Raw genomic sequence first — 18,875 nt, 5'->3', positions numbered from 1 at the left:
GCTGATTTTACTGACCTTTATAACCTGATTCTTTTATTGCCAGGAAAGCCTTTTCTTCACTGTTCTCCCCTATGCAATGGAAAACTACAGAAAATCCGTTGAATCTCATTGGGCACAGCATGAGGTACTGTTATCATCTGTCGTCACTATGTTATCTATGTACATGCAAGTGATATGATGTGCCTGATTAGCAGCAAGGTTCAGGATTTGGGTAGGTAGGCCTTCTAGGTGAAATGATTTTTTTTTTGGTCAACAAAGTGAAATGATGGTGAAATCTGTTAGAAGTTTGCCAAAATGACTGAAATGTGCTCTAGGTGGTTTTGGCATGGAACTCCAGGGAGTGTCTATTTGAGCATGGGAGAGGGAGGGTTAGCATGATGACATTTTTTTTGGGGGGGGGGGGGGGGTGGAATTTGGATGCCACACAAATTGTGATTCAGAAAATGGTATAATCCAATTGAGGCCACATGGTCAGAACAAGAGAGGAAGTAATAAAGGACCAAGCTAATCTGAGAGAAATGGTACTCTGGCATAATACACATGTTTGAATAAAAAAGATTGGTAGTATGGCTTTGGGCCCAATGGTGATATTGTCAACATAGCTTGCAATTTCCTTTTTCTTATATTATCCAAACTCTACATACAATTTAGGCTTAGAATGCACTTATTCAGCCAAAACAATAGAAATATGATTTAGGAATGAAAAAAATATGCAAAACATTACTCACATCAAAAGTTATGACACAAGCAGGAAAGCTTTTCTGATTCCCCTGGAAGTTCTATTTTTCTGCCCTTAAAGAATTACCAAATTTCAATAACTTAGTATGATACAGTACATTAATCATTGAATTCATTTTGAAAACATTACAGCTATAGGTTTATAATTTTCAATCTAAAACAGAATACTTATTTCTTTTTTTGGGTAATTTTTAATTTGAAGTAAAATGAAATTTCTTATAGAAATTCAAAAGACCTATGTGAACTTGTAGATTGATCTATAATAACACATAAAATTCTTAGCCCGAAAACCAAGCTATTTGACCTTATTCTTTTGCAAAAATTTGTTCAAAGAAAGTCCCACTTTATAGAACATCAAGTTGATGTCATTTTATTTTGCACATACATTGCACATATTTAAATTTGTAATGTTAGGTATTCAACTCCAGGAAAAAAACAGAAGGAATTGGAATAATTTTGGGTGTTTACATTTAAAATTTCAATTTGGTGGAAAAAGATGCTTCAAGAACACTTGAAATGTTGAGATGGTACTTTCCATCATAATCCAAGATTGAGTCAGCAGCAAATGTGGTCAGTTTGGCCAAATTTTGGGTTTTCTCAGCAGTTTGAACCATTTTGGTTGTTTTTCTGTTGAAAAGAGGTGGAATGGTTGAAAGCCTGTTGGATGTTTGGTTGAAACAAAATGGCATTTTGGTCACTTAATTGAGACAGTCTGGTGAAACAATGTCTTTGTCTAATTTCTCTTAGCATTTCCTTTGAAAATGCTGCAATGGAAATGTTCTTTCAAATGTTGACCATGCTGGTCAAAATTTGGCTCCATGTCTTAGCAGTTTATGACAATCATGGATAAATTAATGTTTCTCTTAGCATTTCTGATGTAACCCCAAAATTGAGGGTCAGTCTTCAGGATCAGTTAAATTGAATCCAGCAATAAATTAGGGTTCTTCAAACCCTTCGGTTGTGGGATTAGGGCTGAATAGGGGTTCTTAGGCTTGTAGGGTGGAAATTCAGGGCCTAGCTAGGGTTGGAAAGGTTAGGTTTATTGCAACTCAAATCTGAACCTTGCTGTAATTTTAATTCAGAATTGAAACTCCAAGTCTAGGGTTTGAGAAAATTAGGGTTTCTAGTTTTAGGGTTTGTAGGGGTAGCTAGAGTTCCTAATTGGGATCAAGAGTATAGGGAAGGGAGGGGATGATAATCCTACAAGGGCAGGGAATTTGGTGGAGGCAATTGGTAGATCGAGGATCTAGGGTTTTGGAGGAGGAATTTCAGAAATTAGGGTTTTGAGCATGGTTGTCAAGGTGGCAAGCCGACCAAAGCGGTGCCTAGGCGGCAATAAGGCCACCAAAGTGGTTGGGTCAATATTATTCAATACAACTACTTTTAAACTACTTTTCAATACAAATACTTTCTATAACGAGCTAAATAAATATTCAAAATAGTCACATTTATCCCCCCCCCCAAAAAAAAAAAAGAAAAAAAAAGGCATTCAAGAATCATAATTATGAAAAATTATTCAAAAAAAGTACACAAACATAAGTTCATTTCATCAAACCATGGTTGTCAAAGCGTCTGCCTAGGCATTTACTGATTCGTTGATTCTTGATGTTGAGTATGGCTCATGCTTCATATTCTGTTGCCGACGGGCACTTTGGGCCTTGGAGTTTCTTTGCAAATTGGGCGTCAATTAAGCTGTCCAAAACAAGGCAGTTGAAAAACCACCTAGGTGGACGCTTTGACAACCATGGTTTTGAGTGAGGTGGTTAGGGCTAATGTTGGGTTTGAAGGTTAGGAAAGGGGAAGAAGGTGTTGAATCCTAGAGGGGATGGAATTTGGGAGAGTGGTTTCTGAGGAGTGAGGGTTTAGGGGAGTGAAAAGGTGGTGCTGCAAGAGAAAAGAGGGTGTAGGGGGGAAAAAGGGGGCAGTGATTGGGGTTGTGCAACGGGAAAGGCTGCTGTAGACTAGGGGAGGGAAAAAGAGAAGTGTGCAATGGAGAAGAGAGAAGGGGAAGGGTAGGGGCAGGGATGGGATGTGTACTTACTGGATATGGGGAAGAGATGTTGAAGAATGGCAGCAATTATAGAGAGCACCAACTGCATGGTTGTCAAGGCGACAAGGTGATGCTAGGAGATAGAGGGCGAAAAATCAGGCGACACCAAGCAAGGCAATAAGGTGTTGCCTAGGCGGCCGCCTTGGCCCATTTGACGCTTTGACAACCTTGGCACCAAGAAGCCGCAAGCTTCCTCCCTGAAAACCCTGTGACTCCAATCAACTCACCTTCAAAACAATGTTCATTTAATAATTGATAAGCTGTCTTGTTTGCATGTATGGGGCTATGTTTATAGCCTTATATTGAAAGAATCCTACTTGGACTCAAATTGGAAAGCAAAACAAACGAGGACTCTCAACTAAAATAAATTGCAAACATAAAATGACTTTTTACTTGGGACTCCTACTCCACTAAGAGTCTGGCTTGCCTCATCCTGGAATGATTCAAATTACACAACACAAGTAGGACTAGTCTCCTAGTAAAGTCATCACTTAAGGAATCCTTCTCTAGTTAGGACTCATAACTATATTAGGACTCTTTCATAGCTTAACAAAGGGCTCAAATAACTAAATAAAGATCGACTTGAATTTCTAACAAGATTTTAACTTTGACTGGATCAAATTTGGTTGGACTGGGGGTACCCAAAATGCCTCTCCTATTGAAAAACTCTATGCAGCTGGGCTGGACCTTAGGTTGCTGGCAGCAACCCTAGGCCATATTTCAGCCCTGGGGGACCTCTCTTTGGATGGCTTTGGTCTGGTTTGCATCCGTTCCCTTTTTAACTTTTTCCTTTTTGTTGGGGGGAGGGGTTAATTTTCATTTGGATCCCTTGAGGTTTGTTCCAGCAAAATGACATTTTGCATTTGCTTCCCCTGTGGTATCCAAAACAGGCCAACTAAGGATATACCATCATTTTTGTGACCAAATTGCCCCTATGCCCTTTCGATTTCCTTTCTTCAACTCCTAGATCTTGAAGAGAGTTACAAGATACCAACAATTTAGTATTGAAACAATCTTCTAACTAAATATGCTGCCAGTTGAAGAAAAGAAATTTAAAAGGCATAAGGGCATTTTGGTTATAAAAATGATGGAGGGTCCTTGGTTTTTTGGTTACCAGGGGAGGCAAATGCAAAATGTGATTCTTTTGATAAAAAATGACTTGGGTCAATTATCCTTTTTCTTTTCTAAATTTTTATTCCTTTTTATCCAGAAGTGTCTTTGGGGACTTGGATTCCTTCTGCAAAAGACTAGCTTTTTTCAGGCCACAGCCCCTTTCTATTTTTATGTTGTGTGAGTACTCAGGTGGTGGTCAGTGTAAGATATGGGTACTAACAAACAGTTTTTCGGGTTTGTTTTAAATCTCTATCTACTTACCAGTTTGACCCTGTCTGTACCCAAAAAATGTTGCTGGTTCAACCAAAACCTGGTATTTTTTGGAGCAAAACTCGATGTGTTATTTGCTGGTCAAAACTGGTCAAAATTACTAATACTGGTTAGAATTGGTTGAAACTAGAAGAATTTATAAAATTCCAAGTAATTGTCAAAATACGTGAAACCTGTTTGAAACTAGGACAATACGGGGTTACATGTGGATTTCACCTCTGAAATGTGGAATTCTGAGATGTTGAAGTTTTGACCAAGGTTGTAAGTCATGGTGGCTCAGCATCGAACCTTCAGAAGAATATGGTGTCATTGGAGAGTTGCTTCTTCTCTATGAGGATCCCCAGCCTACCATCCAAAAGAAATTCATTTAAAACATAGCTACTCAGATTTCGAAACACCTAAGTGTTAGGAGTCCTTAAAGTTGTCGGTATCAACCAATTTCTGTTTGGATATACTTGTATGAGCCTATGTTAACTTTGAACAAATAAGACATTATTTTGCTTTTCTACGATTGATATATGTACCATATAATATTACTGTTATAAAAGCATGAACTCTAAGAGCATGGCTATATTTCCCTTACCTACAAAACCCTTGCACATTCATACTATTAGACCTTTAAGTCATAAGGATGCCCAAAACTGTTATTTTTTTTTTGATGATAAAAGTGGATTAAAGATTTAACCAGTGGTTACAGCTAATGTGAGACATAGTGTCTTTATAATTAGACCCTATGTGTCCAGTAGTCAGGCTGAGTAGCCAGTCCCTTGTTGTGTCCTGTTTTAACCAAAACTGTTATTTGTTATCCTAAGAGCATGCACTCCAAAACCCCTACTATATATTACTTTTCTTTTACATATATCATACTACTATAATAAAAGCATGAACTCCCAAAACAGGGCTACATTTTCTTTACCTAAAAACCCTTGCCTATTCAAATTATAGGCCATTATCACCATTAATTGAAATCCACTTTCACTTAATTTAAGCTTAAGTTGTATTTCAAGGCATTGTGATGTGAATCCAATTCTAGGGTTAGGGTTTCTTGGGAAGATTTCCTAGAATTTAGGATTCGCCCAAAATCTTCTAGCAAATAATTCCAATAAATCTTATGGAATCCTATGGGTGGATGGAAACTGAAAGGAAAGTAAAGAAACCAATTGGGTGGAACAAGGGATTTTATGATGGATATGGGAAAATGTAAAATTAGGGAATATTCAATACGGGAAGGATCTAGGGAAACCTGTCTTGAATTCTTTCTCTCTTTTTTTCTTTCTTCTTTCTTTTTTCTTTGTATTTTTCTTTCTTCTAATCTGCTTTTTCTGAAAATTTTTTCCTTCTTTTCTGTTCTGTGGCTAAAACAAAGAAGTGGGGAGGGTGGCTAGGGGTCTGAAACAGCAAGGGGAAAGGGCTGGGGGTTGGGGGTGGGAGGTTCTGCCTTGCGCAGAACAGGGGAGGGGCAGGAGGTGATTGTGATGGGTCTAGGGGAGGGAAGGGGCTGCGATGATGGGGGAGGGGGTGGGTTCTCCTAGGGCTGCGATGGAGATTAGAGGAAGGGGAAGGGCTGGATGTGTGTTCTTACTTGATGGAGGCTGCTGGAACATGCGATTGATTGTTGATCATGGTTGTCAAGGCGGCAAGGCAACCAAAGCGGTTGGGGCTCCGCCTAGGCGATTAGGTGACAAAGCGGGGCTTAGGTGGCAATAAGGCGACCAAAGCAGTTGGGTCAAATTTTTTAAATACAACTACTTTTAAACTGATAAATTTCTATAAGCTAAACAAACATTCAAGAATCACATTCATCCAAAAGAAAACAAGCATTCAAGAATTATAATTATGCAAGATTATCAAAAAAAGACACAAACATAAGTTCATCTCATCAAACATCATAACATATGACTATGAACCATGGTAGAAGATCTCGCCACCTTGAAAAAGAGAGATCTCGACCATCTCGGTGAGATCTCAGTCGAGATATACAATTTTTTGGCGTCAACTTGGTGGCCCATCTCGGTGGGTTTTAGGGTCCCAATTGGGTTGAAACTTGGTATTTAGCTTATTTAAGGCATTTTGAACATGTTGGTGGCCTTGGATTTGTTAGAAACAACCCTATGTATGATTTCTAAGTCTACCCATAGTGTGAAACCGAAATGTAGTAGGATTAGGGAATGCAACGTTATACAACATGTAATATAGAACCTTTAAGACATATAAATAAGAACAAGCAAGTATATCAAATGCATCGACTAACTTAAATGTTATCAAAATTCCATCCATATGAGTATCACAATCTCAATTTTCAAGAATAAAATAATTATACAACCATTAGAAGTTCTATATAAGTCATTAAATCATAAATTCATAAAACAAGTAGAGAATGATTGATCTTCCTTGTTGTAGATGTGCTAAGAGTAGTTGCAAGTGAAAATTCAGCCAAAATCCACAAAAAAAGGTAAAAATTGAGAGTTTCAGCAAGATCCAGGGCGAGATATGGTGAGATATAGCGAGATATAGCGAGAGATGGCGAGATCTCGAGCGAGATATCCCAACTCTCTGCTCTTGCCCTCCATCTCGTCTCGCCAAGGTGAAAAAACGAGATATCTCGTGAGATCTCCCACCATACTATGAACTATATCAAATTATAAGTATGAAAATGAAAGTAATAATTTTACATTTTTACTTACCTCTATGATAGTGTGATGCCAAATAAGTGTCTTGTCCATCTAACGATTAATTGATTCCCAATTCCGAAATGACTAGCTATTAAATTTGTTTTATGGCTTTGTAGAATAAAATTTGATTGAACAAAATATATTATTATGTACAAACTGTAAACAAAGCGACCAATTTGGTGTCTAGGCGGAAAAAAGGTACAAGGTGATAAAGTTGAAGCGATTAGGTGAAAAAGCGGTTAAAAAAACTGCATGTCAGCAGAGCGGTGGCAAATAAGGAGGTTGAAAAACCGCCTTACTGCCTAGGTGGATGCTTTGAAAACCATTGTTTGTTGATTGTTGATGAAAAACACTTCAAAATCTGCTGTGGCCCTCCCAAAGAGGACCACAACCCAATTTCTTGCAAATAATTTAATTTTCATTCAATCATACTTAAGGAATTGCAAAGAAACAATAGGCTCTAAAAGAACTAGACTCTAAGTGGGATTCCTTTATAGACTAGGATCCCACCATGTAATCTTGAATAGAATTTAAACATCTAACAGACACATGCTGAAAATAAAAGATTAGATAAGTGAAAAATCTATCTAAGGAACTTCTCTTGAAAAAGTACTCCTTAGGACACTCAACTATCAACTACTAACTCAACAACTAATAAAGACAAATTCTTATCAAAAGCAAACTCCCAAAAGACCAAAAAAACCCTTCTTGTAAAAGAGTCTTACCTTATCCACAACTTAACTAATTCAATCGCAACTCAAATTAAGAAGTAAAGACCAAATTGGACTCTAGGACTAAATCTGGAATTAATTCCAGCAGTCAAAGTTGGCTAAAATGCCCTAATTACCCCTCCTAGGGGGTGGGGTTCGGCCAGCCTATGGGTCTTCCTTAAGCCATCTAGAGGGCCACACTTAGGGTTTTGTCTAGGGGTCAGAATCATGGTCACATGAAATATGAAAACAACAAAGTCCCATCTCCCAAAATTTTAATCTCATCTTGCTTTAAACTTAAAGGCATTGAAAATCCCATCTAAGTTTCAACTTTTATTCTTTCAGATTAATTTCATGTTCAAACTTCAATACATATTAAATATGAAATCTCATTCCCTAAATACAAATCCTAATATATCTTTTTACACAAAAGAAAATTAAAATTCTAACCTATCTTAATCCTCTCATTGAATTTTAGGTTTGATTTTTTTTTTTGGATGAATAAATAATTAAATTAAAGAGATGAAAACCGAACTACAAGAAAGATCCATAGGAGAGGATCAAGGAGGAGGATGAAATTGGGAGTTTAGCCCCCAGGATACAACAATGAGCCTGTTCCTTGGGGAATCAACAACCGGGGGATGTGGAATAGTAGTAATCCTAGAGGATACATCAAAGTAAATAGCATTCTAAATATAATCAATAGAGCGGGATTTGGAAGTCCAGCGCCTAAGACTACGCTCCTACCACAGATGGTGGACTATGGCATCAAAGACAAGCCTACCAATCCGGTCACAAATAGAGGTACCTAAAAAGTTACTCAATATCCAAGACCAGTCACAGACAAACCCAAATAAGTGATGGGAATGGGGCCAAATGTAGTTAAGGGCTTTTCTCCAAAGAGAACTAGAGAAAGGACAAGAAAAAAACAAATGATCAATGTCCTCAATACCATTCCAACAAAGGATGCAGTTGGGGTTCACAGGGATATGGCGGGTAATAAGGAATGATTGGGTGGGAAGGGTTGTGTTTAGGGTTCTCCAAAGGTAAGAGAATGACGGGAGATATGGCCTTTGAACCAAACCAAGGGGGGCCAGGGGGGAGGGGGTGCGAAACAGGTTCCAAGAAGAAGATGTGGTAAAGGTTTGATGGATGCCATGGATCCAGCTAGAAGGAGGTAGAGGAACATTAGGTTTGATATTATGATAATGTATATTATCAAATTTTAAAAGGCGGTTGAAAACCTCAAAATTTTCATTTCCCCTATTCATTAATTCAAAATCATAATTAATTAATATAAAAATATGTGATTATTGTATTACACATTATATGCATGCAATATGGTAGTCAAGAACCTCATTTCCCTAACTCATTAATTCAAAGTCATTATTAATTAATATTAGAATTATTACTGTATTACACATCATATGCATATAATGTAAATGAATATTAAATACATCAATATTTTTTGCTGTTTTTCAGTTCATTTATAATATTTATTATTTGATAGAATTTCATTTGTGATAAACACTAATTTCATTTATCCCACTTTTGTTATTTGAAAGTAAAATTAGTTAATCCTTTACATTCTCTTTCTTCTTCCGTCTTTTTATCTTTTGGAATCACAATATAACTTTCCAACAAAAAGTTGAAATATCAGTTTTTCCCCCTTTCTTTTTAATAAAAGAGTTACCAATCTATAAATTAATGATTAAGTTTAAACCCCCTTTTCAAAGCCATGACAAGAAGACTCCCTTGCTTGCTTTTTCAAAATTGAATCAAATATTTTTAATTAAAAAAAAAAAAAAACAATCTACAGATAGAAGCAATTTCATTTGCACATGTGACTTTACTAGTATATATAAGTATCTATATCTTGAATCTATATACAGGTAGTTAAGTTGTTTTTAGTATGGATTCTGATTTTCCAGTGATTTACGTGGAAGCACTTCGATTCTTATTCTAATGAATTGTCTGCTGCAAAGATCCCCATTAAAATGAGTTTCTTTTATGGTGATTAATCTGAGAACTGGACAGTTTTTTTCTTCAAATAGACCTCTTTGACATTGCAGAAAATTAATAATATAGTCTCAGGAGAATCAAATGGATGCCAAATATACCCCTACCTGAGGTGCTGAATCTGTTAATGGCACTTCAAGGATAAACTTCTGGAGTCACCTCATAGTGGAGACATCAGATATTCACAGGGCTTTTACAAAAATATTTTCCCTGGCTGATCTTTTGTTGAACAGCTTATTCATTTGTTCATACATTTCGTTCTTAAATGCCACTTTTCTCTAGCTTACCATATGCATATTTTTCTTTCTTATATTTCAGAAAACTGGCAACAGTATGCGACAGGGGGAAGTTGATACATCTATGTGTGATGCTTTATCAGGTATTGATCATGCGAAATTGTGGTTGCTTCTTCGTTGCTAACAATTCATGCGCTTGACTAGAGTTTTTTTTGGATTCAGAGTTTGGATCTCGAGAGAATGCATATGAGGAGGATGGAGTAGAAACTGGAGTGTATTATTCTCCTGGAAACTTCCAAGGTCAAAAATATTCAAAATTTGCTCAGAGGAAGCGGAAAACATTGCTGACATCATGTTCTCCAAGGTCGTATAAAGTTGGTTCTGAGTTGTCTTATGGCATGGGGAATAAACTGGCCAGTCAGCCATCCTCTTTAATTGGGAAAAGACCTAACAGTATGCCTGTTGGTTCAATTCCAACAAAGCGTATGCGTACTGCAGCCAGGCAGCGGCTACTAAACCCTTTCAGTGCTGCAGCTGCTGGGAATTTACCAATTACTAGTAAAACTGATGCTTCAAGTGGAGACACTAGTTCTTTTCAGGATGACCAGAGCACCCTTCATGGTGAATCCGAGTTTAGAAAACCTATGGAGGTTGAATCAACAGGAGAATTCAGCAAGCGGTCACCTTTTAATTATGCAGATATTTTAACAAAACCTAAGAAGAAGAAGAAGGCTAAGCATTTACTTTGCAAGAACTCACTGCATGCAACAGAAGCTGCCATTGGCAAAGTAAGTTTTGTATTAATTTATTTTTTTTCCATTTTGGATCTTTTATTTTTATTTTTTCAGTCTGGATTTTTTTTTTTAATTCCTGTGGTAGGAATTCCTGAATCTTCTATGGTTGCAGGGGATTGCATACGAACAGAGATGGCAGCTTGATTCCATGGTTCAACATGAACAGGTTTGGTTTATTTGCTATTTGGTTTTTGGATTCTTTCTTACTGAAAGAGATATTTTTTTCCCTTTTTGAGATGCTTCTAGGTTAGCCAAGAGGACAATGTTTCCTAGAGAGTTAAAAATAGGATAGATAAAGTGGAGAGGTGTGTTCAGGGTTTTTTGTGATCAACTTATTCCTTTATAACTTAAAAGAAAAATCTTATAGGACCGCCATATGACCAGCTATGTTGTATAATGCATGAGTGTTGGATAGTCAAGAAGAATCATCATATATAAAAAGAGGATGTTGTAACGTACGAGTGGCAAAACTAGGAAGTATAGAGTAAGGAATGATCATATTAGAGCTTGTTTGGGAGTAGCTTTGGTACATCATAAGCTACTAGAAAGTAGTTTGAGGGCACAACCATGTTCAATGGAGGCCCCTTAAATGCCCCAGATAAGAGGAGTGATTTACTTCAGTTTGAAAAAACTAAAAGAGCTAGGTTGCTGAGATGGATGAATGGCAATACTAGGAATGAAAAAGGAATTATCACATTAGAGCTGTTTAAGGAGTAGCTCCAGTTCATAAAAAGCTATGAGAAAGTTGTTTGAGGTGGCATGGCCATGTCCAATGGAGACACTTTTAAATGGCCTAGTAAGGAGGACTGATTTGATTCAGATTGAAAGAACTAAAAAAGCTAGGGGTAAGCATAAAATAAACTTTGTAGAAGTTGCAAGAAATGACTTTATTGGCTTAGGCCTTGTATCCAATATGAGCTTAAGTAGAGCTGATCAAAAGGTAAGTATCCATGTAGCTGACCCTTTTTAGTTGGGATAAGGCTGAGTTATTGTTGCTGCTTCTGGTTAGGGCCGATATTGTATGAGGATAATTTTGTTGGATTCCCACAGAAAAGAAAATCTAAATCATTTAGTTTTTGGGTGTGGTTCATGTTTCTGGTAGGGGATCTTTTGTTCTCCTTGGAAATACATCGAATGCATTGCCTTCAATTCCTTGGTCAGATATGATATCAAAATGGTGTAGAATCTGTTTTTGGGAAGATCTTTAGTATCAGCATCCCCTAGACTATATACTTTATCAAGGGGATAGATGATAGATCACTGTTAACCCGCAATCAGGGATATCTTGAAATCTACTAATCTGGTTTAGTGATGCAGTCATGCATGTCTAGCCCCTAGTCAGGACCCTCAGATTAGCTCTTACAAACCTAATGAAGCCCTTACGTTTGCCCCTGGCAGCATAGCCTGATGCCTAGTTTGCTGCCCGTGGTTCTTTTCTATCTTCAGTTAGTTATTTCAATAATTATATTCCATCTTAAGTCAGGGGTAGTGTGGTCATTTTATTTGAGTCTTTAATTGGATTGAAACAGCACTGACATTTTATAAGGTTTTTATTATTTTTTTTATATAATTTTTAATTTTTTATAAGTCTGTTTACTATATAAAAGAGAGTTGGTAGGAGTCATTAGGAGAGCAGGTGGAGTTCTCGAGCCATAGTAGGACTAGCCTTCTAATCTCCATGCATGGGTGAAACGGGTGCTAGTTTTATCCTTTAGTGGTTTGTTCAAAAGGCTGCCAAAATTTGTCTTTTAATGGATTGTTAAAACCATTGTACAAAATCTTGCGAGATCTCGCTCATCTCAATAGTGTTGAGACGAATTGAGAGGGTGAGACAAAAATGGACAATAAATTTCTGATTGTTTAGAAAAATCTCAAGACAAGACTTAACTGAAATTTGGTATTTCAAAAAAAAAGGGGGGGGGTCTTTTAAATTTGGGTTTTAAAACAAAACTTTGGCAAGGTTTCGCCCATTTCGAGTGAAATCTTGACCGAAGCTCCCATTTCGGCCACAACTCCTCTTCTTCTCCTATTTTCTTCAAATCTTGCCATTATAGAGTGATTTCTTCTTCAAATCTTGGGGTCCTTAATGTTGCTGGCAAATGTGGTGTGGAGATGGATTGAGCTTTACTTAGCTTTTGGGAGTTTCTCATCCTTGAGGTATACCATTCTTACCTAAACTAATTTTTTGAAAATGCATGTTAAGTAGTAGCTTAATGGGCATGCAAATTATATATGTTAAACACTGTGGGCCGACCTACAAAATCATGGTGTTGAAAATTTTCTTGTTAGGTGGTTACCTTGATTATGTTAATTATGATTTGTGAGATCTTGCGAGATATCTCACTTTTTTAAGAAGGCGAGACGAGATCAAGTGCGCGTCACAGTGAGAGAATTCAATTTCCAACCAGCCTTCGATACCTTTATGGATCATCAAGCATCTCCATCTTCTACCATAAGCTTCACATTAGGATCCATAGGAGTATCTAAAGCTTAGAGCCAATCATCCCAATCTGTCAACAAATCAAGTAGATACCTTCGTTTTTACCCAAAAAAAAAAGTAGAAACCTTCGTTGTGACAAGAAAATCCCTTTTTGAGATTGAGCAACTTCTACACCCCAAAAATATTTCAATCTTCCTGAGTCCTTAGTCTAAAACTGTTGTTGCAAATATAATTTCTAATTTATTACTCCTTGTAGGATCATCTCTAGTGATAATGATGTTATCAACATAAACAATTAGAAACAAATTTCCTGTAATAAAGCAATGGTAAAATACTGAATGGTCATTGTCACAACGAGTTAGTCCAAATGCAACACCACAGAAGTGAACCGACCAAACCATGTCTGACTTGATTGCTTCAAGCCATACAAAGACTTCTTAAGATTGCGAACCATACCACTCTTTCCTAAGCAATAAGCCTACGAGGTTGCTCCATATAAACTTCCTTATGGAGATCACTGTTGAGAAAAATATTCTTAACATCAAGCTAAAATAGAGGCCATTTACTCATGGCAGCCAAAGATATCAAAGCCTTGACCGATTTCATCTTAGCAACAGGAAAAAAAGTCTCTTAGTAGTCCACACCATGCATATGAGCATATCCTTTCGTGACGAGTCTAGCTTTCAAATGAGTAAGTCTCTCATCAGGGTTAACTTTTATAGCAAACCCCCACTGATATCTGATGGCTTTCTTCCTAGGAGGCAAAGGTGCCAAATCCCAAGTATGATTGTCATGTAAGGTGGACAATTCTTTGATCAGGCATCATGACAGTTGTCCATTCTATATTAAACAAGGCTTCTTCAGTAGACTTAGAAGGAGGGTAACTTTCAATGGTAGATAGACAAGTATGGAATGTGGAAGATTCATTAACATGAGAAACAAAATACTAGAAACAACTCCAAGTGCCTTTACAAAGGGTAATTGGAACATCAAGGTCAACTCACCACTTGATTTGGAGAAGAAAAAGGTGCTAATGAAGGAGGCGTGGGAGTGAGAGTGATGTCTCTTGTACACCAATGAGCTGCTTGTTTGATCAGCTAGAATTCATGGACAAACAATATCCTGTGAAAGAGTAGTTTGAGACTCTGAATAATGGTGACTGAGACATCATCATCAAGGGTGGAAGTAGAAACATCAGTAAAATGAGGTGTCGACAAAAAAAAAAAAAAAAAAAAAAAATCAGTAGAGACGATGTACTTCTATAAGTCAAATAAATAACACCATTACCCTTTTTGCGTATGAGAATGACCAAAAGACACATTTCAGGGCATTGGGATCTAATTTAGATAACTCAGGATGAAGGTCACGAACAAAGCAGACACTCCCAAAGACTCGAGGAGGTAAGACAACTCGGGGAGCATATGGAAAAAATTCCTCTTGCAGAACAACAGATGGCGTAGAATTAATAAAGAAACAAGCAATCAACACTGTATCAACCTAGAAAGGTTTAGGGACCTTCATCTCAAACAACAAAGACCATGCTATTTCCATAAGGTGAAATTTCTTCCTCTCTGCAACATGGTTGTCAAGGTGACAATGCGATGCTAGGCGATAGAGGGCAATGAAAACCAAGGCAACACGAAGCAACGCGACAAGGCGGCCGCTTTGACAACCTTGCTCTGCAACACCATTTTGTTGTGGTGTATGCAGTAGGGGACTAAGGGAGGACCACTAGGACTCTCTATAAGATGAAGTTTTTCTTTTGATTCACCTAGGACATCTTTAGCCACCTTTTTTATACATGTAGCCATCTCATTCCACATCGCATTAGTGTCCCCCTCAAAATACCACTTTCTTCGTTTGACTATTTCGTTAGCAAAGGATTTCAAGCACTCTCCTTTAAAGTTCCATCATCTTATCCTAGGATGGTTAACCTTGCACCTTTTATGAGTTTTTGAGGTTAGACATATATCCAAAACCATAAATCTATGTTGTGCAGTTAAGCTTTCCCCTGGTATCACCTTGCAATCCTTGCACAACAATCTATTAGTCCTTTTAGTTAGGAAGAAATCTATTTGGCTTCTATGATATCCACTTTTGAAAGTAATTAAATGCTCATCTCTCTTTTTGAAGTAAGTATTTACAATAGGTAGATCAAAAGCAACAACAAAATCTAAAATTGAGATCCCTTTCTTATTCCTCTCTCCAAAACCATAACTTCCATGAACACTCTCATCGCCTCTTTGATCTTTTCCAATAGGTTCATTTAGATCACCCCCTATGATAATATTTTCTCCTTGACAAATTCCTTGCATTTATCCATCCATATTTTTCCAAAATTCTAACTTCTGACTTTAATCCAATCCTACTTAAGGTGCACATGCACAAATTATATTTACAATCTCTTTCTTCATTACAAGTTTGATAGCAATAATCCTATCGCTTAACATCCACCACATCATTCTTAAAAACTTTATCCACTATTATACCTACTCCATTTTTATTAGTTTTATCCCTAGTATACCAAAATTTAAAGTCATCCAGCTCTTTAGCTTTTTTACCCTTGCATCTAGTCTCTTGAATGCAAGCTCATAACATCTATTAATTCTAAGCTTAGCTTTTATCTATTAAAGATCCTATGTTCCAAGATGCCAATCTAATCCTATGTTTCTGGGCTAGTTTTTTTACCTGCATTCATCCACAACGCGGGAACTCTTGCCTACCTATCACTGTATCTGGGCATTGATGCGACATATCGCTTACAGGGGATGCCCTAGCTAACCGTTGACCGCTTATCACTACACCCGAGCCATAGTGTGGTGAGTCGCTTATTTTGTTGGGGGACACCCTAGCATAACGTTTATCATATAAGGTCGAATCCATGAAAAGGGCTGGGCTATAATTTTTCCGATGCTAGCTGCCGACCTAAAGCACCAACCCTCCTTTACCCGGGCTTGGGACCCGCAGCAAACACTGGCAGAGTTCTCTTCTACCAGTAGCAGCAGCAGATTTAATCATCAAGCAAACCTGAGAGCAGAAATGTTAGATGGATTTAGCCCTTCAGCCCTATGTGTTTAGCCCTCTTGGCAAGTGCCTATCCGTTCTTATCACTCAAATATGGACAAGAGAATAGGAGATCTTAATGCGACGCTTCATTCAATTAACTTAAAGAATCATGGAGGGCTGTAACAGCCAATTACAAATATATAGAGCAAAGGTTTGCTCAGTAAAAATAGAAACCTCTTATTACTGTAATAGAAACTAGACTGTGCTGAGTTGTTTAGCAAGGATTCTCGGCAATTACAAAAATAGAAACTTTTTAAAAGTAAAATTAGAAACTACTTTGGTGAGAAACATAAATGATTCTCTTAGCGCAAAATATGACCAACAAATATGCAAACTAAATAAAATCTTAATTTTCTAAGGCTGCAGTTGAAATCCATGCAGTTCCCATTGAGATCTTCTACGAATATCCTCACCAAGTCAACGTATGGGCTGTGACACTGTTCACCTGCAGACTGACATGAACAGTGTTTTTGCCTCTCTTCATGGACCAGGTTTGTGAGCTTTTCTCCTGTACTTCTTGCCAAACATTTGTCATCGTCCTACCAAATCCTAAACCTTTGTTTTGACCTAAAAACCCTTTTTTGGTCTACCTAAGCTTGCCAGTTCATCTCAGATTCTGGATATTGGTTCAGTTAGTCTCCTACCATTCTAGGATTACACTAACAAGGACAATCCCCCACCTACATAATCAGAGCCGATTCACTAGGAGTAGGGCGTAAGTTTTTTACGGCTTTAGCCAGTATAATTTAAAAAGAAGGGGGGGGGGGGGAGCTTACAGCCACAACTACAAACCATGGAGGAGAGTTAAGATTTCATTGAAAAAAACCTTCAGCCACTAGGGTCTCAAATATGTACCTTTTCTGTCAGCTTCTGAAAAAGTTAGAAAGATTTTTCTTGTTAACATGCTGGCCAACATGAAAACTGAACAAGAACTATTAGTTGTGAATGCCTTTGGATAATTGGTAATCAAATTTAAGAAATCTCAAGTTTAAATAGAAGTCCATAAATTCTGTGTCTGCCCCACTCTGGTTGGAAAAACTGTGGGATAAAAATCACTCTTGAGATTTTTACTGTATACCAAAAATCAAGATCTGGCATTAAAGGCTGGTTCGGCCAGCCCAAAGCTGAGATATGGCCGAGATGGTTGAAACCATGACAAAATTAGTAATTCTTTGGGTTAAACTCGACATGTAATGGGCTGACCAAAACTGGTCGAAACTACTGAAACATTTTGAAAGACTATGCATTTGATCAAATAACTGAAGTTTTCAAAATATTGGTTGAAACTACTGAGGTTTTTGAGATATTGTTGAAACCTGGGACTTTTTAATAATAATAACCCATGGTTTTGACTCAGTTTCTTGGGGAAGCCCTTGTTGGTCAGAACTTGAACAGTTGAACCATTCTGCATAGTAACTCTTCCATAGCTGCAGTGTTCAATTAAAATGCCCAAATGACTATTGGAGTAGTCAGAAGGGAATTCATGTGGCAGGCTTGATCTTTGTATAATCATGAGTAGAATTGTTAGGAGGACTAAAACCTATGTTGCTGATTACTTATCGGGGGCTGTTCCTGGGATGCTTCTCTGACTACTGCTTTGGCTTCTTCTCTTCATTGTTATCACTCATCCTTATTTTCTTTTACTCCACTTTGGTACTTCTCTTTTGGATCCACGTAGGCAACCCCATTTAGTAGGGAAAAATTTATGATTGTTGTTGTTGCATATCCTTTGTGGTTTGTGTGAGCTACCTTAGAAGAATGGAGTAAGCAACATGGATTGAAATAAACTCCTTTTGCTTTGTTAGTGCGTAGGAATGGTTGACTGCATAATATTTTCCATCCATCATAAATAATTTCATCATCCCCCTTTAACATTATGAAACCTTGTGTTTTAAATGAAACTAGATTTCCAACTATGGATGGAAATTTGAGCAGTGATAAATATAGACCTTGAGACTAAACTATTGAAATATGGGTCGTTTGCAAGGCTTCATCTCTATTCTAGTGTGGAGACTTGAGTATTTCTGGCATTTGCCTTCAAACTTCTGCACTTCAGCCTTCCTAATTAAAACTGATTTGAAGTTCAATTGTCTCGGAAATGAAAATGGTTGTCGCTTATGATTGAAATTGTTACCTTCGTATTCTGTTTGTTGGATGCATAACTTTTCTGGGTAAAGCACCAAATTGCATGATTTTAAATTGGTTACACATTTCTGGCCTGAATTAATAATGCCCAATCAATATCAGGTTATCTATTTCTTCACAGTATCTATATAATTTAATTCTTCATTGGCAAGTGCAGTATCCATTTTTAAACCTAATAATAAGCAATAAAAAGTAATTACATGAAAATTTTCAAAAAGAAAAATGAATTTGCACACTAGGATGCTAGCTTGAAGTTATCTCTGGGGTGTCCAAACCTGGAAGGGATATGCAATTATAAACATACCAGTAATTAATAAGTAGCACTCAATATCACATTAAGTATCTACATGTTAATCAAACTCTTATAAAAATTAAAAGCCTGATTTAGCAAGGAATATAAGTATTTAACAACATGCATAATTATGTATCATGAATCACAAACCGTTCAAGATGATCTAAATGAGATAGTTTTTGAGTCAAGATGTGATACTTATCAAAAACTCTTGATTAAAAAAGATTCAAGCAATTCTTTATATCAACTAATTCAACCTTTGGCTTCGAAGTTCGATCTCCACTTGCTGAGCTGCTTATTTTTTAGGGTAGGTAGGCCCAAGGAAATTTG

The 18,875-nt window shown here is 37.2% G+C and overlaps 1 protein-coding gene across 4 annotated transcripts in view; it reads left to right on the top strand.

The window, feature by feature from the left end:
- LOC149022993 (chromatin modification-related protein EAF1 B-like) overlaps positions 1–18,875 on the top strand; it is a 60,956-nt gene that overhangs the window by 28,784 nt on the left and 13,297 nt on the right. For all 4 annotated transcript variants that reach the window (XM_089150877.1, XM_089150875.1, XM_089150873.1 and 1 more), the window contains exons 9-12: positions 44–124; positions 9,891–9,951; positions 10,031–10,596; positions 10,715–10,768. In XM_089150877.1, the coding sequence (XP_089007003.1) occupies positions 44–124; positions 9,891–9,951; positions 10,031–10,596; positions 10,715–10,768 (762 nt within the window). The remainder of the gene's footprint in view (positions 1–43; positions 125–9,890; positions 9,952–10,030; positions 10,597–10,714; positions 10,769–18,875) is intronic.

Source organism: Hakea prostrata, chromosome 3 (genome assembly GCF_041222555.1).
Source record: "Hakea prostrata isolate BN-2017 chromosome 3, UWA_Hpros_2, whole genome shotgun sequence".
Taxonomy (NCBI): Eukaryota; Viridiplantae; Streptophyta; class Magnoliopsida; order Proteales; family Proteaceae; genus Hakea; species Hakea prostrata.
This window is presented reverse-complemented; position numbering and strand designations above follow the sequence as displayed.